This window comes from Lemur catta, chromosome 3 (assembly GCF_020740605.2).
Source record: "Lemur catta isolate mLemCat1 chromosome 3, mLemCat1.pri, whole genome shotgun sequence".
NCBI lineage: Eukaryota > Metazoa > Chordata > Mammalia > Primates > Lemuridae > Lemur > Lemur catta.
The window spans coordinates 16,748,977-16,773,987 of record NC_059130.1 but is presented as its reverse complement, the minus strand read 5'-3'; the positions used below and the strand labels follow the sequence as shown (position 1 = coordinate 16,773,987).

The 25,011-nt window shown below is 49.1% G+C and overlaps 1 protein-coding gene across 3 annotated transcripts; it reads right to left on the bottom strand.

Moving 5' to 3' along the window:
- Positions 1 to 323: 323 nt before the first annotated feature.
- Positions 324 to 23,505, bottom strand: MOV10 (Mov10 RISC complex RNA helicase). Of its 3 annotated transcripts, none has more exons than XM_045546817.1 (21): positions 23,086 to 23,505; positions 22,772 to 22,989; positions 10,733 to 10,936; positions 10,228 to 10,463; positions 9,785 to 10,043; positions 8,292 to 8,426; positions 7,473 to 7,641; positions 6,324 to 6,478; positions 5,847 to 6,023; positions 5,580 to 5,727; positions 5,008 to 5,166; positions 4,672 to 4,775; positions 4,409 to 4,506; positions 4,096 to 4,312; positions 3,040 to 3,157; positions 2,630 to 2,821; positions 2,322 to 2,396; positions 1,266 to 1,391; positions 1,101 to 1,189; positions 753 to 874; positions 324 to 668 (listed from the first exon to the last, which is right to left on the bottom strand). In XM_045546817.1, the coding sequence occupies exons 2-21, from the start codon at positions 22,906 to 22,908 to the stop codon at positions 574 to 576; spliced, it is 3,015 nt and encodes a 1,004-aa protein (XP_045402773.1). In that variant the 5' UTR covers positions 22,909 to 22,989; positions 23,086 to 23,505; the 3' UTR covers positions 324 to 573. The 3 variants fall into 3 exon arrangements, with proteins under 3 accessions (XP_045402773.1, XP_045402775.1, XP_045402774.1); XM_045546819.1 differs by having other exon boundaries at positions 783 to 874; positions 23,086 to 23,379; XM_045546818.1 differs by having other exon boundaries at positions 23,185 to 23,271.
- Positions 23,506 to 25,011: the final 1,506 nt, after the last annotated feature.

The following is a 25,011-nucleotide window of genomic DNA, read 5'->3' as shown; positions in this document are numbered from 1 at the left end:
CCAAGTTGCTTGCCAGGCTGGCCCCCTGTCTGTAAAGGCAGGACTCCGGCCAGCAGGGTGGAGTCTTAGAGCCGAGGATGAGGTCATGCCTGGCTCTGGGCCTAGGAGGCGGGTGAGGGGAGTGGTCTGTAGCTGGGACTAAACTTAGAAACCTGTGGGTGGCTTCCCTGCCACCTCCCACTGGGTTTCCTCCCTGGATGTGGGGGCTGGGTTTCTCTCTAGCTGGGAGTGGGTATGACCCTAAGCTGGGTCCCACCCTCCCATGCAGGGTCAGCTTGGGGGCTCAGGAACCTGGGGCCAGTCTGAGGAGACATTATCAAGGCTTTTGCATAGAACAAGATTTTGTTTTCAGAGCTTTTCTTCCTCCCCCTTCCCCCAATTGTTAGCAGCTTGATGTGTCATTCTCCCCAGTAGGGGAGGGGGTGGAATGGCTTGGGTTGTACACTCCCGCCCCCAGCATTCCTGTCCCTTGGAGGGGCAGCTCTGCTGGGTCCGGGTTCAAGCAGGGTTCTGGTTCAGGGTCAGGCAGGCAGTTAAGGCTTGGCTGGTGTGAGAAGGCCGGCTGCTGTGTCTTCAGAGCTCATTCCTCCACTCTGGCTCCACTTGCAGGGACAGGCCCCCTTCACCCTCCTGCTCCTGGAGGAGGAGGTAGTCGTGACTGTGGGGCCCTAGAAAGAAAAGAGGTGCGCTTTGTCTTCCTTTCTTCCTCCTCCAGCACTGGGCCTGACCTGGCCCGGGCGGCCCCGCCATACCTGAGGTAGAGGGGCTGAGCTTGCTCAGACCTTGGAGTAAATTCTGTCCCTGCTGCAGGTCCAGTTTGGCAGGGAAGGGGCACCCGGTGTACCCTCCGTTTTCTTTACAGAACTCCAAGAATCTGTGGGGTACAGAGGAGCATCAGCAGAGGCTAAGCCTGGGTCCTGTAACATCTGTGCTATACTTAACCTCTGAATATCAGTTAACTTACAGATACAGTGGGGGTGTTGTAAAGATGCACAGATCTGAGGATTAATGAAAGTATAAGTAGGTGCTTAATAAAGACACATCTGCCCTAGGCCGGGGGTTTTGTGGCCACCAAGAGGGATCACGGTGGGAATGCTCACACTTTCCAGTCGGGGTCATGGCCCAGGAGAAGGGGGTTGCCCACTATGATGAGTAAAGCCTTGGCCCGGGTCACAGCTACGTTGAACCTCTGGAAGGAAGAAGTGGCGGGGTCAAGGGAGGGAAGGGCCTAAGGAAGAAGTCCTGCCACCCAACAGCCCTCAAACCTTGGGGTTCTTCAGGAAACCCAGGTTAAAGTCCAGATCCAGCTGCACAAAGCTCTGGCTGCTTCGCACGGTGGAGATAAGGATGACACTTCGTTCCTGGCCTTGGAATTCTTCCACAGAGCCCACCTGGGGGGAGAGAGGCAGGTCTGAGACCAGGGGTGTCAAAGGGGCACCACAGGGACATGTCCTGCCCAGGGAGCGTGAGTTCCAAGAACGGTACAGAAAAGTCACCGGGCAATTGTAGATCAGTGGAGCGAGTGAGTGAACGCTGTGACAATGACCAGGAAAAGAGGACAAGAAGTATGCTGTGGAAGCTGAAACCTGAAGGATGAATCCAGTGAAGGGGGTGGGGCCTGGAAAGTGTTCTGAGCAAAGAAAACAGCACGGCAAAAACAGGGTAACTCACAGCAGTGTTTTTCAAACTTTCCTGAAAATAATCACTAAGTACTTGTTGAGAATATACAGCCCTGGGCCCTAACCCAGACCTCCCGATCAGAATTACCAAGGGAAGGCCTCTAAATCTTAGAGCAGTGGTTTTCAACCCTGGCTGCACATTATCACAGAATCACCCGAGGAGCTGTAAAAAATGCCTAAGCCCCGGCCCGAGATAGCAGTGCTAATTGGCTGGGTGGGGTCCTGGCACCAGCAGGTTTAAAAGCTCTCCAGGTGATTTTTATCTGCAGCCAGCGTTGAGAACCACAACCTCAGAGAAAGAGTTAAACTACTAAGGGTGGGGCTGGAGATGACAGTATCACATGACATGTCCCATAAACCATGGAAATTGAACTTTACCCTTAGGGCAGAGGCCTCAAACCTGCCTAACTGTAAGAATGACATGAGGCGCTTATTAAACATGCAGGCTTCCTGACTGCATCCCAGACCTTTAAGTTGGAATCCCCAGGAGCGAGGCTTGGGGAGAGTCCCTGTTCCATCTCAAGGCAGCAGGGGTAGGACGGGGACATGGGCTGGACAGGAGCAGAAGCCCCAGGAGGTCTCTGAAAGTGGGTAAGTGGGGGTAAACAGAAGGCAGGGAGCGAATGTGGAACAGTGTGTCACCTTCAAGTCCTTGATGTCATCCAGGCCCCGAAGCTCCTTGTCAAGTTTGGTGATGCAATAACGGATTTTTTCCACCTGGAAGGAGGAGACACATGCCTTTCTTTCATGCCATTACCCCAGTGCAAGAGGGAGCCAGAGGAGGCCAGGGAGCTGGGGAACCAGGAGAGGGCAGCTGACCTCTGTGCTCTTCTGAGCTACGGGGCCAGCAGAGGCCTGAGCTCCTGGAGCCTCTGCCTAGTTGTCTGGGTATTAAAGCAGTACCATCTTGGGGGAAGGGTCCCATCCTTTCTGGGAACTGGGGACCTGACCTGCTTCCGGTATGGGGAGATGACGCCCACACTTCGGGGACTCAGGCGGACTTTGCCCTTCTTGGAGGAGGGGACCAGGAGCAGCTTCAGGTAGTTAGTCACTGTGGCAGCCTCTTCAGGGTTGAAGAAAGATGGGCTATTGCCCTCACGCTCATCCTTGCCCATTACGCCGTGAAAGATGATGGGAAAGCCCTGGATGTGGGGTCAGGGGAAATGCTCAGCTGACCTCCCTGCTTCCCTTCCCCCCACTCCCCACTCTTCCTTCCAGAGAATAAGGGATCCCAGGCCAAGGTGATCAAGGGAGGGGCCCATGCTTCTCCTCGAAGCATTCCTCCTGCCCTGCACCTTCAGGAGGACAGAGGTTGGGGTACAGGGGTGGGAGCCTGAGCCCCTGCCATGCTCAGCCTCACCTTTCGAGGCAGACCCTCCCAGCGGCAGAAGCGTTCTCGATCGATGATGTCAGCACAGGCCTGTAGCTCCGCTTCGTAATATAGCTGGTTAGGAATGTCCAGGATGGTGGGGTGAGACCTGGGAGGCAGGGGGAGGAAGGAAGAGCAAGACCAAGGGTCGGATTACTTCTGCCCCACCCTCGGGGACCCCTACTCTACCCGCTCTGGGCCCACACACATTATCCTCCTGCCCTCCTTCCCGGATAGCAGGACACATTCATCCACAACGTCTGCTGCCAGGCACTGTAAACCACAGAAAGCAGAACCAAACGTAGTTCCAAAGAGAATCTAGTTCAAGGATTTAATAGGCCAGTCAAATTTTTTAAACGAAAACTAAAAAGTTAGGGTAGTTGGGCACAGTGGCTCACGCCTGTACTCCCCACACTTTGGGAGGGTGAGGCAGGAGGATCACTTGAGACCAGGAGTTCGATTCTAGCCCGGGGCAACATTGCAAGACCCTGATCTCTACCAAAAAAAAAAAAAAAAAAAATTAGGGACCCATTCTCAGCTTTCAAATTTGCTGAGGAAGGACAGTACAAAAACAAATTATCCTCTACTTCTTTGATGAGAGACAATGCATTAAATCCGAACATATTAAGAAGCAATGACACAACAGCTAATATTTATTGACTTCTTAGGACAGCCTGAAACTCATCTAAGCATTTTAGAATAACAATAGGTTTATGAAAAACTGTATTCTCCCTGTTTTCCCCACTTATCCTCGGATTGCCTGGAGACTTCACCTGGGACCCACACCAGCCACATCTTAGTCTCTGGCAACCGCTGACCACCCCCAATCCAGGTAAGCCGGCTGATCCAGAGTGAAACCACCTGCTAAGTCACACAGACAGCAAGCAGCAGTGATGGGGCTAGAAAGGAGACTTCCTACCTTCCCGTTTTGAGTCTTTCTGTGTCCTACAGCCTCTGAGCAACAGGACTGCAGGCAGATCCGCCAGCCGGGGCTGCACGGAGGGTGTGAGGGCATGGGCTAGCAGGAGAGGCAAGGGTGCGGGATACCTGTAGTTGCGTAGCAGCTTGGTTATAAACTGGGGGTTATAACCATCGGCGCCCTTCTTGTACAGGGCATTGAAGGTGAGCAGCCGCTCCAGCAGTGAGTACCCCAGCCCGTGCTTCTGGGTCAGTGGGGAACGCAGCACAGGCCCCAGTTGCCGAGGGTCTCCTGCCAGCACCAGCTGCCCTCCTGGATTGCCTGTTTCCTTTACTTCCATCAGCCCTGGGGAGCAGGGGTGGTGTGGGGAGAGAGGTGAGGGGCAGATCCTCCCCGACCCCACGCAGGGTGGCACACCTACAGCCCACCTGAGTCCCTCACCTGCTATGGCCACCAGACTTTCGGGCTCCATGCAGTGGCCAGCCTCATCGATGAAGATGTGTGTGAAGTGATCAATGGGAAACTGGGCTGAGACCAACCTGGGAGGTGTCAGGCCAGGCAGGGTCATATCCAGGCACCCAACTACCAAACGTGAATGCTCACCCAAGCTGGCCCCTCACCTCACCCTCCAGGAGCCATTCTTCCCCATCTCCCAGCCCACTACCCCTTTACTTACACTTACGATTAAGAGACACATGCCCCACCTGCTGGCAGTGATGAGGGTGGTAATTAAGACTGGATATTCCTGCAGCTTCTTCTTGGCGGGAAATACATACTCCCCCTTCTTTGCATCCCAGTTGCAGCAGGGCTACGGATTGTGCAAGGACCAACGGAATTAGCTTGGCTCCACCCATTCTCACCCTGACTCTCGGTCTGGGCCCCTCGAACAATTTTATCCACCTCCCTCACTTTACAGATCAAAAAACTGAGGCCCAGAGAGAGGTCCTGACCAACCCAAGGTCACAAAGCAAGTATCAGAATCCAGTAGAGAGCCTCCCCAGCACCCGCCATCCCATGGCCCTCTGCACTTCCCTAGGTACCTTGATGTCCTCGGGCACCATGCGGATGTCCCTGCTGGGGGCCAGGAGGCGGTAGATGGAGCTGGGCAGGTGGACCCGGAGCCGCTGACAGAGGAGGTCAGCCCCCGAGTTGGATGGAGCGCAGGCCAGGATGTGCGCTTTGGGCAAGTGCTTCACCACCTGAGATGCGGATAAGCAAAATGTGGGAAACAGCTTCCTGAGACTCAGTCATAACTCAGCCTGGGGCAGTACAGCAACTGGCCTCCAATAGCTGAGGGAGGTAGTGACACAAAAAGCAAGTTCTGATCCCCAGGCTCCTGCTAGTCCTAATAACACTTCAATGCTGAATAACTGTTGCAGTGAATATATAAGTCTATGATGACTGAAATGTGAACGGTACTCTTAGAGTTGTGCAGTGCCCAACCTGCACAACAGTACTCAACAGCCACATTGACCCTAACCCCCTACCTCCCTTTTGGTGGCTGCTCAGACGCAGGAGCATTCAGGCAGCTGGAGGGAACTGGAGCCTGGGAACAACTGCTTGGTGCTGGGGAGTCAGCATGCAGGGCCCCAGGTCTATGCTCAGGCCCCACCTGCTTAATGGCCTCCACTAATGTGACAGTCTTGCCGGTGCCCGGAGGCCCAAAGATGATGTAGGGGGCTGGACGGGTGGTCCCCATAACAATGTGCTTCATGGCCTGCAGCTGCTCTGGGTTTGACTCCAGACTCCGGTCGTACAGCCTGGCAGAGGGGCCGGGGGTGTGAATATGAAGTCATCCAGTGACCCAGAGGCCTCCCCGACTCCATCCCCCACGCCCACACTCCAAGTAGCCCCAGAGCCCCCCTGCCCACAGTCTCACTTGAGCTTCACATCTGAGGGCAGCAGCGGGACCCCATGGGAGGCCACAGGGAAGAGCATGGGCCACAGCAGCCAGCGCCCTGTCAGCTCCAGGGCACGGTGCTGGACCCGCAGGGGCTGGCGGTTGAAGGTAAAGTTCACCTTGAAGGTCAGCCCATCCACAAAGCGGCTCAGGAGGCTTTGGGCAGGGAGAGAGAGGACGAAAGAGTTTGTTGAGTGGGGAGGCGACAAAAGGCCAGGACCCTCTCCACCCACCTCTCTGCTCCACCCCCTCTTCCCAAGATCTCTACGCAAAGCTCTCCAGGAGAGGAAGCTGCAGCGGCATCTCAGGGTAGGCATCTCAGGGTACGCCTGAAGAAAAGCCTCCCGCCCTGTCCCTCAGGTCCCACTCGTCTCAGGGAGGAGCACTCTTCCTCCCCTGGCCTCAGCGAGAAGCCCGCAGACCCTTCTGGCAGCTCAGAGTTCCCCCAATGCCCACCTTGTGGAAAAGCTCAGCTTGACACGGTCCAATTCCACCTTGTGCACAAAGCCCTTGTAGGTGATAGAGTCCTCCTGATGTGTCTCAGAGGACAAAAGGGCGAACAGGTGGTCACCCCGTAGCACTGAGGGGCGGCTCTCGGTCACCCCTGGAACCTATGGGGTATGAACACAAGCAAGCTTTTATCCCAGGGATGGACCTCTAGGCTCTCCAGACCTCTGAGGGACAGGAAGGCTCTAGCCTTCTAACCCAGGACTCAGGGAGCTATGATATCCCTGCATCCCTCCTTCCTCTCCCACCCCCCAGGGCAGGAGCTAGGGGAAGGGGATGGAGAAGAATCCTGCCAAGTCCGGGAGCCCAGAACCTCCAGTGCAGCTGTGCTCTTGGCCTACTCTACGTTCGTTTGTTCATTCATTCATTCATTCATTCATTCATTCATTCATTCGAGACAGGGTCTTGCTCTGTCACCCAGGCTGGAGTGCAATGGTGCAGTTATAGCTCACTACAACCTTGAACTCCTGCACTCAAGCAATCCTCTCACCTCAGCCTCCCAAGTAGCTAGAGCGACAGGCACATGCCACCACGCCCAGCTAACTTAAACAAATTTTTTAGAGATCAGGTCTTGTTACATTGCCTAAGCTGTTCTCAAACTCCTGGCCTCAAGCGCTGGGATAACAGGCATGAGCCATTGCACCCAGCCTTCTGCCTTTAAAATCTTGTTTGAAACTCACTTCCTGCAGTAATCTTTCCTTGATCAGCTTCACCCTCTCCCTTCCCACCTGCACTTGTGTGCAGAATCCAGGTGTAATTCTGGGCTTTAATGTACACATTCAAAATCTGAGAGCTAGAAAGGCTCTAAGGGTTACCTAGTCTAGCTCTGTGCTTTTTCAGCTAAGGGTACTAAGGCTCAGAGAAAGCAAGGGACTTGCTCAAGGTCACACAGCTGGTGGGAGCAAACATCGTCCCCGTTGCCCTGCTCCAACACCTCTCTGGGCACAGGATGCCCACCCTGCTTCTTGCTAAGCCCTTTGGGGCAGGAACCATTTCATCCTAACTCGTGTCTTGCCCTGCTGTCAGGAATAGCTCTGCTCACAGCCTGTGTGTTGGCTGGCTTGGGCCCACCTTCCCCACACCCGATCGAGCCCCGACCTCCAGTGTGAGCAGCCTGGGGTTCTGGTCCACCGGGTCCCAGGTCATGGGCACTGACTCCAGGTCATAGTGCCGGATGTCATGCTCCATCTGCAGCTCCTCCAGGTGCAGCAGCAGCCGGAACTTCACCTCGTAGTTCCTCCACTTCAGAGCTGTCTCCAGCTGGGCCCTGGAGTGATGGTTGGGAGGGGTGGGTGGGGGCAGGAACAGGACAGGTCAGACAACCCCCGTGTCCAGGAACATCCAACCTCTCCCATCCGAAGGTCTGGAACTAAGAAAGCTTTGAAAAGTGGGGAAGACCAGAAGGGCAGAGAAATAGATGGGGGTCATAGTCCTCGAAGAAAGGAGCCCTGGCTCTTGCTTCCTCGGATGCCCCTGCCCCCACCTCAGGCCTGACTCAGCCTTTGCACTGTGGATCTTATGGCCAGAACACTCTCCCCCCAGATCCTCCCTTGACTCCCATCCTCACCTCATTGAAATGTCCTTCTCTGTTCAGATGTTACCTTCTCAAAGAAGCCAGCACTGATCCCATCCCCTTACTTTGCTTTGGTTTTAATTTAGTATCAGTTTAGTTATTTACAGCATTCATCACTCCATGAAATGTAAGATAAATGCTCATTGTGCCCCACTAGAACGGGCAAGGCTCCTGTTTGACTGGTTCACCTTGACCGATGCTTGGCGCACAGCACGTGCTCAGTAAGGGAATGAATGCATGGAGCCGGGGAGGCTGAGGACAGAGGTGTCAGGGCAATGGGAAGAAGCCAGTAGGGAGGAGACAGCAGGCTGGGGAGAGTGTGGGTGCAGGGAAGTGGCACTTACTTGATCTCAGCGACCTCCTTTGGGGCCGTGAAGATACTTGTTCCCTGAAGAAGCACGGGGAGCAGCTGCCTGAGGCGGGGGGGTGGGTAGTATGTCCCCAGCGCCATGCTTAATTCCAGATCATAGCCTTTAGCACTGCAGGAGTGAGGGAAGACAAGCTGTCACAAACACAGAGACACCTCACCTCCAAAGACTCTGGGAGTGCCCCTCTGAGCAGGATGTACAAAGCCCTCGTGCAGTACTGGTGCTGAAACCTGGGCAGCAGTTTTGCCCATGGATGTGGAGCTTACTGGCTCCTGTGGCTGCCTGCTCCGAGGTGGGACAGTTCTCATTTTTGGAAAGCATGATACTTGGAAACATTTAAAAAGTATTATAGGCCGGGCGCGGTGGCTCACGCCTGTAATCCTAGCACTCTGGGAGGCTGAGGAGGGTGGATCGCTCGAAGGCAGGAGTTCGAGACCAGCCTGAGCAAGAGCGAGACCCCGTCTCTACTAAAAATAGGAGGAAATTATATGGACAGTTAAAAATATATAGAGAAAAAATTAGCCGGGCATGGTGGCGCAGGCCTGTAGTCCCAGCTACCCGGGAGGCTGAGGCAGGAGGATGGCTCGAGCCCAGGAGTTTGAGGTTGCTGTGAGCTAGGCTGACGCCACGGCACTCTAGCCCAGGTAACAGAGTGAGATCGTGTCTCAAAAAATAAATAAATAAATAAATAAATAAATAAATAAATAAAGTATTATATAAGCAATACATGTTCACTAGAGAACAAAAATCAGGTAATAGGTAACAAATAAATAAATTTCTTGCCATCCAGGGATAACCAATGTTAACTTTTTGGTATCCAGACTTTTTTCTCTGTAAATTTGTATTCTACACATACATAGTCAACAAAAGGAGCACTGTGGTCTGTGAAGGTCCTATTACATAGTTTGTTTTTGTAGCTTCACATCTTGTGAACATGTATTAACATAGAGAGCTGCCTACACATACTACACTAGGATTCCATTCACACGACATGTCCCGCATGGAGAAATCTACAGAGATAGAAAGTAGATGAGTACTTGCTCAGGGCTGAATGGGGTTGGGTGACATCTAAAGGGTACAGGGTCTCTTTTTGGGGTAATGAAATGTAAAACTGTGGTGACAGCTGCACATATCTATGAATATCCTTAAAAATCACTGAACTGTATACTTTAAACGTGTGAATTGTATGTTCTGTGAATTATTTCAATAAAGCTGTTTAAAAAAAAGATGTCTACAATGGGTTGCCTAATAATGCATCACACAGTGCAAATACCTAAATTTTTTTCATACTGTCCTCATACCTGAGGCTCATCTGCAACTTTCTTCCCGGACAGAAAAGGTCTCTGAGACACAGAGGGGGAGGAGCCCGCAGTCAGGAAAGGGGGCTCTGGCCCTGTGCTCTTCCCAGGAGCCCACACTGAGGTGGTCGGGGTTCTCCCAGCCCGCCCTGGGCTGCAGGGAGGAGTTACCGGTCAGGTCTCTCTCCTTCCTCTATCCGGCTGGTCACCACAGGGTTTCCAGGGATCTGGGTCCTCTTGAAGGGAGTCGTGGGCTTGAGTTGTGCAGCCAGCGGGCTGTGGGCGACGGCGGCCAGGAAGCGGGCAATGTAGAAGGTGCCAGCTCCCTCTGAACCTGACTCCCCAGGTCCTAGCAGCTCCCAGAGCACCGTGGCTGGGAAGTAGCCCACGAAGCTGGTCTTACAGTGGACATGGAGCTCATAGCATTCCCCTGGAGGAGGACAGCTGAGTGAATGGGGTTGCGGGGGGAGCCCTTCCGTGAGCATCCTCACCCTGGACGCTCCCCGAGACAGCCCCAACCGAGGCAGGAGCAACAGTGTGCGTCCCAAGGTGCCCTCACTGCCCAGGACAAGGCCCTGTCCACCAGAGGCTCTTTCCGTTGGACACCCACTCACCGGGGCCCAGCGGGCAGGGCAGCTCCTGGTCTCCATTGTAGAAGGCAAACTGGGGTGTCCGGCAGAGGGGGAAGAGATGAGTGAGGGTGACAGGCTGGGTTCCCCCATTCCGAAGCCTCAGGGTCAGCACCTCCTTGCAGTTCAAATCCAGGCGGATAAGGAGCTGCCCATCTCGGGCCTCATGGGGCCCCTCGACTTCCACGTCCACCCCATGTTTCCCGTGAAGATACTCAGCCCTGGGGAGAGCGGGAGTCAAGGGGGGGCTGGGGCGGGAGAGGCCTGGACTGGGGCTTACCCTGGGGAAAGTCTTAGGCTTAGGAGGCTGGCAAAGTGCCCACTGTGCTCAGGAAACTCACCCCCTCCCTCCGGACCAATGCCCTGCCCTTCCCCATTCCCTGAAAGAGGGGGCCTTACCCCCCGCCCCCTGTAACCCACTCTTTCCTTAGCCAGACAGCCTCCTTCCCCCATGCCCTGCGGGCCCCCCTTCACACACACACACACACACCTGTCATAAAAGATCTTGGCTAGCAGTGACTTGTGGTGTTTGCTGATATCTGACCCCAACTTCATTCTCCTCTTTTCTGGGAACCGCACGTCGGCCCAGCGGTCGAGTCTGAAGAACCTGACCCGAGTCTTGTTGACGTAGGCCAGATTTGCAATCTTCATCCCATACAGCATGGAGGAGAAGCCAGGGGCGGGGGTCCCAAAGCTGCCGGAAGCAGAGGAGACTGGGAAGTGAGGAAAGGCAGGGCCTTGGGACGCAGGCGGCTCGTGGGGGAGGGTGTCTGAGGGTCCCTCTGTCGTGGACACACCAGCCCTGCTGCAGAGCAGGACAGGATCCAGCGACAGAGACTCAGGCCGGGCTTGGGGGAACTTTTAATGTTTTAAGGGAAGGCAACGAGACTTCCCAAAACATAGTTGTTTTAGACAGTGGGTTGTGGATTGTGCATTTCTGAGGAGAAAAGCCCAATCATAGGCTTTCACTGGGAGGACTAAGGGAAGGAAGAGAGAGAAAGAAATGAAAAAAAAAAAAAAATTTTTTTTTTTTTTGGAAAACTATTTGGGACCGAAAATAAAACAACCCAGCAGAAAGAGCACAGGCTAAGGGGAAGCGGAATAAGTTGATTCAGAGGGGTAGCTGTGGGGTCCAGCCCGGTGGTGAGGAGAGAGGGGGTCAGAGACAGTACAGATGTCCAGGGTGTGTGGGCAAGGTGGCTGATCAGACAGCAGTTTCCACCCGAAGTCAAAGGGTGCAGGTGGAACCAAGCAGGAAGGGAAAGGATCCTTCTCCAGAGATCAAATAGCCTGGCTTTGTGCCTAGAGAAGGTGAAGACAGGGAAAACTGGTCAGAAGGACAATAATCTCAAGGTTCAGTGCCTGGAGTTCAGTTTAGTCAACTCAACAAACACTTACAGAGGCCTGTTATGTGCCAGACATTGTACGAGATGCTGGAGGTTCAAAGATGCAAGAGACCCAGACCCTGCCTCGAGGAGCACACAGCCTGAGCACACAGATTCCAGCCTGTTGCCCAGAGCACCGCCACTGAGGCCCCTCAGGCCAAGAAGGGGCACTGAGTCCAGCCTGGGGGCGGGGTGGGCGTCTGCAAGGGCTTCCCCAGGAGACAGCGTCACAATCAAGTCCTGAGGACGAATGGGCATCACCCAGCAAAGGTGAGGGATATGCAAGAACATGTGCCGGAAGGGGTGGAGGGGGGTGCCCGCTCAACTGTCTAGCCAGGTCAGCTCAGGCTACTTCACCTCTTGGAGCCTCACTGTCTTCCTCTACAACATGGGAAAGCAAGACTTGCCTTGCAGGGTAGCTGAGGGGTTTACACGAGATATCAACACTGCAGTGAGCCACGAAGCCCAGTGCTTGGCACATAGGAGACCTCAGTAAGGGTGAGCGATGATTAGTTTCACACAGTTTGGTTGTACTAGAGTGAAAAGCGCAAGGGAGTGGCAGGAGGAGCAGAGGTGGGCAGGGACCAGAATCATGCATGGTTTTGCATGTCAGGCCAGGAAGCCCGGACTTGACCCTGACCGCCAGCAGTCCTCCTCCCTCCTTTACTGGCACCCAGGAGCCTGAGGCCATTCCCATGTGTGACATACTTCACAGACATTTTCAAGATCTGGATGACTGACACACGCCCTCAATGTTTTGTAGAGAATGAAAGCAAATCTTTGTTCATAAGAACTATGGTAATTCCTATTTAACTCTTTTTTTTTTTTTTTTTTTGAGACAGAGTCTTACTCTGTTGCCTTGGTTAGAGTGCTGTGGCGTCAGCCTAGCTCACAGCAACCTCAAACTCCTGGGCAAGGGACCCTCCTGCCTCAGCCTCCCAAGTAGCTGGGACTACTGGTGTGTGCCACAACACCCAGCTAATTTTTTCTATTTTTAGTAAAGACGGGGTCTCGCTCTAGCTTAGGTTGGTCTCAAACTCCTGACCTCAACTGATTCTCTTGCCTTGGCCTCCCAGAGTGTTACGATTACAGGCGTGCGCCACTGTGCCTGGCCCCTATTTAACTCTTAAGGCTAAGTCAGCATGGTCACTCACTAGGGTATATGATAATATCATTTATGGTTATGAATGGTTACGAACACTTCCCTGGTACCCCCTGCCTGTAGCTCTGCCCCTCTCCTTCACCCCAAGCAAATGAGAGCGGGACTATTCGGAAAACATTGAATTGGCTACGATTTGTTTTAAAAAGATAATAAATCATTTGAAAGTATAAGAGAAAATGCTCAGTAAATGTTAGCTACTATCATTAGTATTTATATTAGTAGTAACAGTAGTGCTAATAGTAGCAGTAGTAGTAGGAGTAGTAACGACTTACTTTCAGCCCACGTCAGAGGCTACACTGTGGTTACAGAACCACTGTAGTTGGTGGGTTTTAGGCAGGGGAGTGGCAAGATCATATTTGCATTTCAGATCACTCTGGCATCAGGACTGGAGGATGGATTTGCTGGAGGCAAGACTGTAGGCAGGGAGATCAGTTAGAAGAGGGCCCCTGCAATTGTCCAGTTAAATGACAGCAAAGGCTTGAACAAGGCAGCGGCAGAGATAGAAGAGGGGCCAGATCCATTAATATTTAGAATGTAGAAGTTGCAGAATTTGGTGACTGACCGGAGGGGGAACAGAGGCTGGGGAGAGGAAGGAGTCTAGGATACTCAGATCAATGGCTTGGCTTCAGGGACTATTCCTGAGATAGGATGTAAAGACAAGAGGAGGAGGAGGGGGTTGGAGGGGCTGACCATGACATCTGGATTTGGCAACGCCTGGTTCGAGATTACTGTGAGCCAGAGGCAGCCGGCTCCATGAGTCCGAAGCAGAGAATTCTGGCCAAAGTCAAGGTTAGAGCCAAATATTAGAGAGTCCTCAGGTAGTAGTTACAATTAAGGAAGTGTTGGGATCTCCCCAGGGAGTGTGAGTAGCCCTAGAACAGCAGCCAGGACAACCCAGGGAGGAAGGGAAAGCAGAAGAAACCCTCAAGAGAGGAAGGAAAATCAGGAGAATTCTCAAAATCAGTTATCAGGATCAAAAGTTGCTGAGGGGTCCAGAAATAAAGGGAGTGAAATCAGGAGGTCATCAGTAACTTTCACCAGGGCCCCTTATAGTCAGTCCATAGTCACTAAGTCCCATGGATGGGGCATAACTCAAGTGCCTACAGAAGCCAGGTTCCACAGGTATCTAGATACCTGCAGCCCTCCCAGATACCCATTCAGTCCCATTTTTGAGAATCATCAGTTTAAGAATACTACACATGCCTCATAACTCTACTGTAAGAGAACAATAGTGCAGGCTTCATGAAAAGTGGTTCTGGGCTCACAGCACAGCGCTGGGGAGAAAAGAGGGCTTTGTGGGGACTGACCAAACTGGGCAGTGCATGCCCTATATAAAGGGGGTAACTGCTCATCTCCAGACAAATGCTGCCAGCAGGGAATGTAGACCCAAGACAACCAGATCTTCTGTCTTTGAAGAGAGAAGACAACATCAAAAATTTATGTGAAATCTCCTATCTTTGGAAACTTCTGCATGGGCACACAGGCATGCAAAACTCATCTTTGCAAGTTTTGCAACTTGTACTGTGGATGCTACCCCCTAAATATTTCTCAAATTATTCTCTATGTCTGTTACCGCTACCCAAATTCACCTAACCCTGGTCTAAGGTGACAGTCATAAAAAAATTTTTTTTTTAAAAATCACAAATATTATTATAGATTTTTGTTGGAAAAAAGCCCCAACCCTTGTATTATATGTCTAGTCACCTACATTTCTTGGTAAAACTTTCTAAACAAGATTGGAAACCTGCAGCTATAAAAGAAAGTAAACATTTTTGATTATTAAAAATTATTTTGTATGGCAAAAGGTAATATAAACAAATTCAACTGATAAACACCAGAGAAATGTTTGTAATGCAGATGACAGGCAAAGGGTTAATTTTTATAATATACAATTATATAATATTAATTATATTAATAATATATATTTTATAATTTATATACTTTTATAATATACAAATTTTATTACAAATTGACAAGAAAAGAGAAATGATTCAATATAAAAATTGAATATTTAATTTAAAGAACAAATCCAGATAACCAAAAGAGTATGAAAAACTCCTCTAAACACAGAGAAATGCAAAGTAAAGTAAAAATGAGATATTTTATGCTCATTAGACTAACAAAAACGAACAATAGTTCTAACATGTATTGCTGTTACGGATATGTGGAAAAGTGAACTCATAAATTGCTGGTAGAAGAGTGAAGTATTATAATGTTTTTGGAAAACAATCTGGCAACATCTATAAACATTTACAATATCCTTTAAAATCCATAAGCCCCATTCCTGGATTGTATTCCATGGAAAGAGAAGTACCAATGTACAAGGACACACGTGTAAGGATATTACAGAGTCATTCGCAGTGGCCAAGAATTGGAAATAAAGCAAATGTCCCTCAACAGAGTGATGGCTGAGTAAACTGTAAATACTCATATCATGGAATATTATGCAGCCACTAAAAACAATGCATCACATTCACTCAAATGGCTAAAATTTAAAAGACTGACAATACCAAACATTGATAAGGATTTAGAACAACCAGAACTCTCACGCATTGTTGGTTGGTGTGCAAAATGGTATAATCACTTTGGAGAAAGGTCTGATAGTTTCTTGTAAAACTAAACATATGTACTCTATGACCCAGTAATTCTACTCCTAGCTATATCCCCAAGAGAAATGAAATTTTATGTCCACCAAATGATCTGCACAAAATGTGCATAGCAGCTTTTTTCAAAGTAGACCCAAACTGAAAACAATGTCCATAAACAGGTGAATGGTTATATAAACTGTGATTTGTATTCATACAATGGACTACTACTACTCAGTGATAAAAAGAATCTATTGGTACAAGAAAGTGGATGAATCTCAAAAACATTATGCTGAGTGAAAGGTACCTTACACAAGAGTATGATTTCATTAAATATATGATTCCATTCAATGAAGTCTTAAAGCAGATACTCTTGTGAAAAAAATCAGGGCGGTGGTTGCCTATGGGTGAGGACTGACTAGGAAAGGGCATGAGGGACCTTTCTGGGGTGATGTAATGTTCTGGATCTCAATAGGGGTTTGCACACAGGTATATGCATTTGTTAAAACTCATAGAACAGTACTCTTAAAATTGGTACATTTCAGGCCGGGAGCAGTGGCTCACGCCTGTAATCCTAGCACTCTGGGAGGCCGAGGCGGGAGGATCGCTCGAGGTCAGGAGTTCGAGACCAGCCTGAGCAAGAGTGAGACCCCATCTCTACTAAAAAATAGAAAGAAATGATTTGGACAGCTAAAAATATATATAGAAAAAATTAGCTGGGCATGGTTGCACATGCCTGTAGTCCCAGCTACTCAGGAGGCTGAGGCAGGAGGATTGCTTAAACCCAGGAGTTTGAGGTTGCTGTGAGCTGGGCTGACACCACGGCATTCTAGCCTGGGCAACAGAGCGAGACTCTGTCTCAAAAAAAAAAAAAAAAAAAAAAAAAACTTTGTACATTTCAGCTGGGCATGGTGGGTTGCACTTGTAATATCAGCACTTTGGAAGGCTGAGGTGGGAGGATCAATTGAGGCCAGGAGTTCCAGACTAGCCAAGACCCTACAAAGTATAAAAAAATTAGCCGGGTGTGGTGGGATGTTCTTGTAGTCTTAGCTACTCAAGAGGTCAAGACAGGAGGATTGCCTGAGCCTAGGAGTTTGAGATTGTAGTGAGCTATGATTGTGCCACTGTACTTCAGCCTGGGTAACAGAGTGAGACCCTATTTCTAAAAAACAGAAACAGTACAACCTCTATGGTTGTATGGAGATTTCTCAGAGAAATAAATATAGACTTCCCATTCAACCCAGCAATCCCTCTACTGGATATCTACCCAAAGGAAAAGAAACCATTTTATCAAACAAGACACCTGCACTTGAATGTTTACTGCAGCACAATTCACAATCATAAAGATGTGGAATCAGGCTGGGAGCAGTGGCTCATGCCTGTAATCCTAGCACTCTGGGAGGCCGAGGCGGGAGGATCGCTCGAGGTCAGGAGTTCGAGACCAGCCTGAGGAAGAGCGAGACCCCGTCTCTACTAAAAATAGAAAGAAATTAGCTGGACAACTAAAAACATATATAGAAAAAATTAGCCGGGCATGGTGGCGCATGCCTGTAGTCCCAGCTACTCGGGAGGCTGAGGCAGAAGGATTGCTTGAGCCCAGGAGTTTGAGGTTGCTGTGAGCCAGGCTGACACCACGGCACTCTAGCCCAGGCAACAGAGTAAGACTCTGTCTCAAAACAAACAAACAATAAAAAAAAACCACACAAGAATAAGATTACGTATGCAAGACATACTACTCTGCAATAGGCTTTTTCACCACCATGAATGCCCTTCCATGACAATGCTTTACAGAGCCACCTTTTTCTTTTGAATGGCTGCAAAATATAGCACCATATGAACGCATCGTGGTTTGTTTATTTCTCCACTGATAGACGGCTGGGCTGCTTACAATTTTCGGCTATTTCAAATGTTACAGTAAACATCCTTGCACAAAAACCCTTGTACTTGTAGGCAAGTCTAATGGCATAAACTCTTTAAAGTAGAATTTCTGGGCCAAAGAGTATGAACCTATACAACTTTGGTAAGTTCTGCCAAATTGCCCTTTAAACAAGTTGTACAAATGTTATGTTCTCACTAACAAGAGTTTGAGAATGCTCTTTTCCCAAGACCTTAACATCAGAAATTGTTAATCCTTTAAATTTTTGACTATCTTACAAAAAAATGTTATCTTGTTTAAATTTGCATTTCCCTGATCACTAATATAGTCCAGAATCTTTCCTTCTGTTCATTAGTCATTTGTATTTCTTCTGTGAACTGCCTGGTCATAACCTTTGCTCATTTTTCTAGGCCCCATTAACTATTCTCCCTGCCTCTGGCTGAACACCCCTTCCCCCATCCATCCCCTATATTGGCAAGATTACCATCAAACACAAATCCAATCATGTCCCCCTAATTCACAACTCTGCAGTCTACAAGATTAAGTCTAACTCTTTAATATGGCACACTCAGATCCTCCATAGTAACAATGACAATGCAAATACAACATCATCATCATCATCAACAACAAAAAGAAAACATTTATTGATCATTTACCGCTGTGGTCCCCAACCTCCGGGCACGGACCAGTACAGTGGCCTATTAGGAACTAGGCCACACAGCAGGAGGTGAGTGGTGGGTGAGTCAGGGAAGCTTCATCTGTATTTGCAGCCACTCCCTTTCGCTCACATCACCACCTGAGCTCTGCCTCCTGTCAGGTCAGCGGCTGCATTAGATTCTCATAAGGAGGTGAATCCCACTGTAAACTGAGCACGTGAAGGATCTAGGCTGTGCGCTCCTTATGAGAATCTAATGCCTGATGATCTGAGGTGGAGCTGAGGCAGTGATGCTAGTGCTGGGGAGCTGCTGCAAATACAGATTATCATTAGCAGAGAGGTTTGACTGCACAATAAATGTAACACACTTGAATCATCTCAAACCGTCCCCCCTCCACCCAGTCCGTGGAAAAACTGTCTTCCAATGAAACCAGTCCTTGGTGCCTTTTAAAAAGGTTGGGGACCACTGATTTACTGTATACTGTTCTAAGTACCTACATGCATTATCTCATTTAATCCTCACAACAACGCTTTGAGGTAGCAACTATTATCACCCCATTTTAAAGAAGAAACTGAGGTGCAGATCCTCACCTCACGTTGGTCCTCTAGTCAAGCCATCCTTATTTTAGCCATTCCCAGCTACTTGTACCACTGTGGTCCTCTGCAGACTTTTCTGCTGCTGTGGACATCCTTAGTCTGCCTTGCCCTGCTTTTGGCCCTTGTTGTTTGTTGAGTGAATAATGACTAACCTTTTTAGACCCAATTCAGAAAAGGCCAAAAGCTAGGGGAATGGTATTTCAGAACACATTATCAGATTTGGAAATGGTTTTACAGGGACATCTAGTTCCATGTTTTGGAACTATGGATTGCAACCCTCATCAATGGGTCAAGGCCAGGATTTTTATAAAACTGAAGTAAAATAGAATAAAAATATCAGAGGGCAGGGAGTGAGGCCGTGTATCGTTTCAAGGGCATGTATTATTTTGTGAAAGTTATATATACTAGGCCACAAAGTAAAATGTATTTTTTCCAGTGGGTAGGGGTCCAATCACCACGCCACTCCCACTCTACACGCCAGAAGCCAGAATGATACTTTCTAAATCCCTGATTTTATCAGTCTCTTACTTTGGAACTTTCTGTGCTTTCCTATTTCTGTTAAGATTAAAAACAAAACAGAACATCTCACAATGCCTCCCCATGGCTCTGTTGATCCAGCATCCCTCCGGCCTCATGTTACCAGCTTCTCCTGAGGTTACCCCAAGCCTCTGGAGGTGCTGCCTGCTCTGCCTGGAGCACTCTCCCTTTGCCCCCTACATCTGCTAACTTTGGTCAATCCTTCAAGATTCAACTCAAATGTCACTTTCTCTCAGAAACTTCTAATTCCTAGGCTAGGTCAGGTCTCTAAATTATATACTTTCAATGCATACTGGACTTTTCCTTACAAGCACTCATCTCAACTGTAATTAAATAATGATCTGTTTAATCGCTGTCTCTTTCCTTAGTCAGTTAGGTTCCTTCTGTGTAACTCTAGCAACTCACACTTTTGCGTTTGCTATTCACAGGAGGCACTCGGCCAATATTTGTTAAATAAAAGAATGAATCTCCTGTCCAAAGTGAGAATCCTCTCTCAGAAACCTCTCATGACACCAGTCATTATTCCATACAATGGACTCCTAATCATTATACTAATGAGAGCTACGACTTACAAAGCCTGTGCAACGTGCTAGACACATAGTGCCAACTCTTTGCTGACGACAGCTCATTTTGGCCTCACACAACCCCAAAAGAAAGGCATTACTTTACATCCTCTTATAACTGGGGAAATGAAAGATTTAGACAGTTGTTCCAAGTTAAACACAACCACTAAGTGACAGAGCCAGGATTTGAACTCCAGCTATCTTATCTTTATCACCATACTAGCACCTGTATTGCATGTGTTTGTTTACACATCTGCTGTACTAGATTATACTCTTTGGAGGCAGGAACCAAGGCACAGACACATAGTAGAGCCTCATTAAATACACTTGCTAAATGAATAAAGAGAGATGGGAAAAGGCAAGACTTGAGAGCAGAGCATTTCATAACATAAACAAAATAACCTAGCTGGAAGGGACCTATCCCCTCCCAGTGTAAGAATCGCCCTAAAATTCCTGAAGAGGGTGACTTGCTATACCTCCTACTGTAGCCCATTCTGTTGTCAGTCAACTCTAGGTACTAATTCAATTAGATTCTTCAAGCATTTATTCAGCATCTGCTATATACAAAGCTCTATGCTAGGGACTGAGGGCAGATGCAAAAATGACTAAAGGTAGAGGATTTGAGCGCCTGGTATCCAGGGAGACAACCATGTACTAAAAGGACAGAGTGTAATGTGGCTAAAATCAGGCTATACCCACAGTATGAAGAATGAGCTATGAGAGCCCAGAGGAAGAAGCAATCGATTCCTACTGGGAGGATGAGGGTTGATTTCACAGCATTCCAGCCTGGATTTAAAGGATGCATAGAAAAGTTCTCTCTAATCCAAACAGAAATCTCCCCTACTTGGTGAGGGTGTGTGTGTGTGCAACATGTTGACGAAACCTACTTCTGCATTCTAGAATGAAATGGGAGTATAATCCTCTCTACCATAATAGTCTAAAATATTCTAGGATAACTACCTTGTTCTCTCTGATTTTTCTCTCTTCAAGGCAAACATTTCTCAGTTTCTTTGACTGGGTCTCATGATAGAATATGAACCCACAGAGTCCTTTTGTCCTCCTCAATGTACTAAAATTTTATCTATCCTTCAAGGCCAAGGTCAATGCCACCTTCTCCATCACATTCTCTAATAATTACAGGGGAGTGGTATTTTATTTGCATAAAAAACAAGTGCATACAGTAAATTCACCCATAATGTACAGTATACATGGTATTCTGTATGCAATCCAACATAGCCAGTTTTTCCCCAGTATCGAAACCTACCATTACCTTTGGTTTACAGTAGACAGACTCTCTCCTTGAACAAATTTTGTTTAGGCTCCCCTGAGCCCTCTTCTTGACTAGGCCTTAACATTGGCTTCCCCTACCCTCCAACTGCAGGCCTGCCTAGGTTGGTTTTAGCAAGAATACTGCTGAATCAGTTTAGTGAGATTCTCCCCACCCTTGATACATGATCACTCTTGATGTCTGATCAAGTTCCTCATCCCCCATCTTGGATATATAAATCCTTAGTCTGCCTAGCCTGCCTTTAACAAGAATCCTGCTGGGTCAGTTTACCAAAAATCTCTCCACTCTTGATGTCTCCTCTTAGTATTTTCTATACATTGACCCCCTTACTCTGCTCATTGGCTATGAATCTCCAGCGTCTTTGCTGTAATCAGAGTTGAGCTCCATCTCTCTCCCCTAGTACAACAGCCCTATTACAGCAGTCTTTAGTAAAGTCTTCCTTACTGTTTTAACAAGTATCAGAATTACTTTTTCTTTAACAGCCAAAAGAAGTAGGTAACATGTTTAGAGCCACGCTGTACTTTGTGGAGATAGGTGAATTCCTGTCCATGAAGTGCTGGTATGATGTGATGCAATGGCAATTGCTCTTTCTTTGCTTTCCTCCAGTGTTTTCCTACTATCTCTAGCATAATCCTCCTTTTATTTTACCATGTATTATCATGTATTATATACATGTATACTGTATGCATAGCACAGCCTCTACTGCTTCCCTGGCATTGTGTAGTCTTCATCTTTATGGCCCCAGAGTGCCCAGCATGATGGCACAAAACAGGTCCTTTTCATCTTTGTCCTTTCTTTAGATATTGCTCAAGTCTGTTAATGCCCCTCTAAAAATGTGATATCCATGACTAACAACAGTATTCCAGACATGATCTGGTCAATACCCAGTCATTACCTTCTCCCCACGCCCCATACCACGCTTCTATCAGCTCAGTCGAAGACTCCTTTAGCTGTTTTATCAGCCGTATCTCACTCATACTGGCCTTCTGCTCTGCTAAAATCCATGGTCTTTTTCAGGAGGTCTGTTATTAAGCCCAAATTCCCACCACCCCATGTTTATTTGTACAAGTCTTTACATTTATCCCTGTTAAACAGTTTCTTGGTTTTCCGACTAAGGCAGCAGCCTGTTGATAAAGGTGTTTTTGAAGCGAATTCTGTGGTTTGACAGAAGTCTGTCTGATTTTTACTTGGGTGGTTGGTAACAGGAAAAGGAGACCAACCAGCTTTCAACCACACGGTGAAAGGGGCCTCCAGGAAGCTGCGCCTGGCCCTGGGTCTCCATGGAGAAGCCACAGGTGCTAATGGAGGTTTGGTACATACGCAGTTTGCGTCCTTTTCTTCTTTCCAGAGCTCCCTGAGATTCTCCCTCCTACCCTGGGCCTCTTCAGCTCTCCCAGCTAGTGGACCCCCCAAGGCAGCAGCCTCTCAGGAGGGTGAAGGGGGTCCCCGTAAAGCCTGCGCCAGGGCTTGCAGCCCGCAGCAGGCAGCTCCTGCCCCGGGCCCCCGCGACGCCCGGGCCCCCTCTGGAGCCTCCCCTCCCCCACCGCGAGCGCTGTCCTAGCCTGTGCGAGCGGCGCGTGGGCACAGGACCCCGCTTCTCGCCCTGGGCCTGGCCACCGGGGGAGCGGGCAGCCCGAGAGGCTGTCCGCTGGGACTTGGCGCAGGGGCCCGGCCCGGGCAGAACGGGCGGGCCCCGGGCAGCGCTGGCGGGGCGTGGGCAGGGCGCAGGAGGCGAGATCTGCACCGCCCCAGAACGGGCCCGAGCCGCTGGAGGAGCTGCGTCCCTCTGCGCCCCGGGGCGGGAAAGGTGGCCCCGGCGCGCGAGTCGTGGCGGCGAGCTGGGCCCGCGCGATTCAGGGCCGGGAGTGGGCCGGCCCGTACCTGATCTTGAAGTCGCGGTTATAAATGGTCCGCAGCCGCTCGCGATCTGTCTCCATGTCCAGTCCCCGAACGACCAGGAAACTCTCGAAGCACTGGCCCGTCTCCCGGAGCTGCCGGCAGCTGAACTTACTGGGCATCGCGGCGGCGGCTGCGGCCCAGACAGGAGGGTCCGTGGAAATGAAACTGAAAGTCGCCGCCGCAGCTAGAAGTTGGCGGCCCTGGGATAAGGGTACAACAGGGGGAAGCCCCCTAACTCTTACCCCTGATCCCTCGGGCTCCCTTCTCCCCACCAGGCTTCTCTCCTCTTTTCCTACCTGAGCCTTCCCTTTGGTTTCTTCGTCCTGTCCCCTCCCCCTCTTTGCATTAACTCTTTCCTAAGGCTTCTGACCCCTCCCTCAGGGCCCTCCCCTTACCCCAAGCTCCCTCCCCTGGCTTCTATCCAGTATCAGAACGTGGCTACCGCTTGGGGCCCCCTGAGCAGCCTGGGAGGACCTGGGAGCCTCAGCTAGGGCTACTCCCACGCCCACCCTCCTCGGGACTTACAGAAAAGCAGGGGAGCAAAGGGCAGGGCCTGGGACCTAGGTTGGCTGTAACTGGACTGGGGCAGCTCATCCAGCACCTCCCCCGGCCTTTCAGGGACCTGTATCAGTACCTAACCGGGAGGCACCCCCGCTCCCGCCCTATTTTCCCTTCTCGGGCTTTCAGACACAGGGAGATAAGACTCAAAGAAGTTTGGGAGAAAGAACTAAGCGTCTCTGAGATAAAGGTGTGTACGTGTGGGAGGGAGGGACAAGGGGCTCTGCCAGGACAAAGTTATTACTTTTCTCCACCAAACAGGCCTCATTATGTGGAAAGGCTGGTGATTCTTACCCTTGAGCCACATATTTGGGCACTTAATTGCACTCCAGTCTGTATTGCTCTTTAATGCTTACTAGTACGTAAGGGTGGCCACCATCGTCAAAATATTAGCTTCTTGAGAGGGAAGTACTGTTATGTTAGGCAATAAATGGTTAACAGCTACAGCATCAGTACCGGGAAGAAAGTCAAACACCAGTGTGCTTCAGAGGAAACTGTTTAGACAAACTAAAGGGGGTGGGGTTACCACAAAAACAAACATACAATAACAAGCCTTTGCATCTATTTGTCTTCCAGAATGAAATAACAAAAACACAAACTAGAATGGGACAAAGATAATAAGTTGTATTAAAAAAAGTTTTAAATCAAATATACCAGAGATCCAAATATATCAAAGCTAGTGTTGTTCTCCAAAGTAGTTACCAGTAGGAGGCCACACATTCAATCTAAGGAATTGAAGACTGTCCAGAACCAAGTTATGCTCCAGCTGCGCTACCCTTGTACCTTCTCCCAGGCCAACAACCAACTAAAGCCAGGAATAACACTTTAGCAACAGGAAATGCAATGTCAGTGGGAACCAGAGCTACAGGGATGGGGGAAAATAGAGCAGGGGAAAACTTTATGTCTTAGTGATGATGCCAAGTAGAGGAAAAAAGTAGGAAAGTAGCCACAGATTTTACCTTTTTTTCCTCCAATTACCTAATGAGGCCCCAGAGGGAGTAAAGATGGTGAACTCCTCAAAACTGCTGTTACTTACCATCTCAAAAACCTACCTAGTCTACCATACCCAAACTTAATGTCTGGATCCATTCTGACCAGCAAATCTGTCTCCATTATTCCTGGGCACATGACCTCCCTCCTAATCTGGTCAGGCTTCTCTCCTGGGTGTTCTCAAAACATGCACAAACAGCTGTAGTATATAGTAAAAACCTGGGTAAAAATGTGATGCTGTGTGGCTTTGGTTACAGTGGAACTTCTTGTAACCACTTTTATCTCGAAAAATTTACTTCACAAGGGATTATAATTGTCATTTCACATATGCTGTTCTGGATGTCCAGAATGGTATTCTTTCCCATCTTTCACATCCAGCTCAGGTCTCACTTCCTTGAAGCCTTCCTTTAATCCATCTGCACTTGTAAGAATCTCACTTCAAAGTAATAAAGTTGATTTTAGTATGAGTCCAAACAGTACTGAATGAAGAGTCTGAAATTTAACTTTGGCCTGTAGTATCACTGGAATAAACCCATATCCTCCCAAGATCCCTGAAATACTTAGTTTACCACAAAGGAGAGGCTGTGACAGGTACAGTTGATCCTCCTTATTTTCAGATTCTGTATTTGCAAATTCACTTATTCAACTAAAATTTGTAGCCCCCAAATCAATAG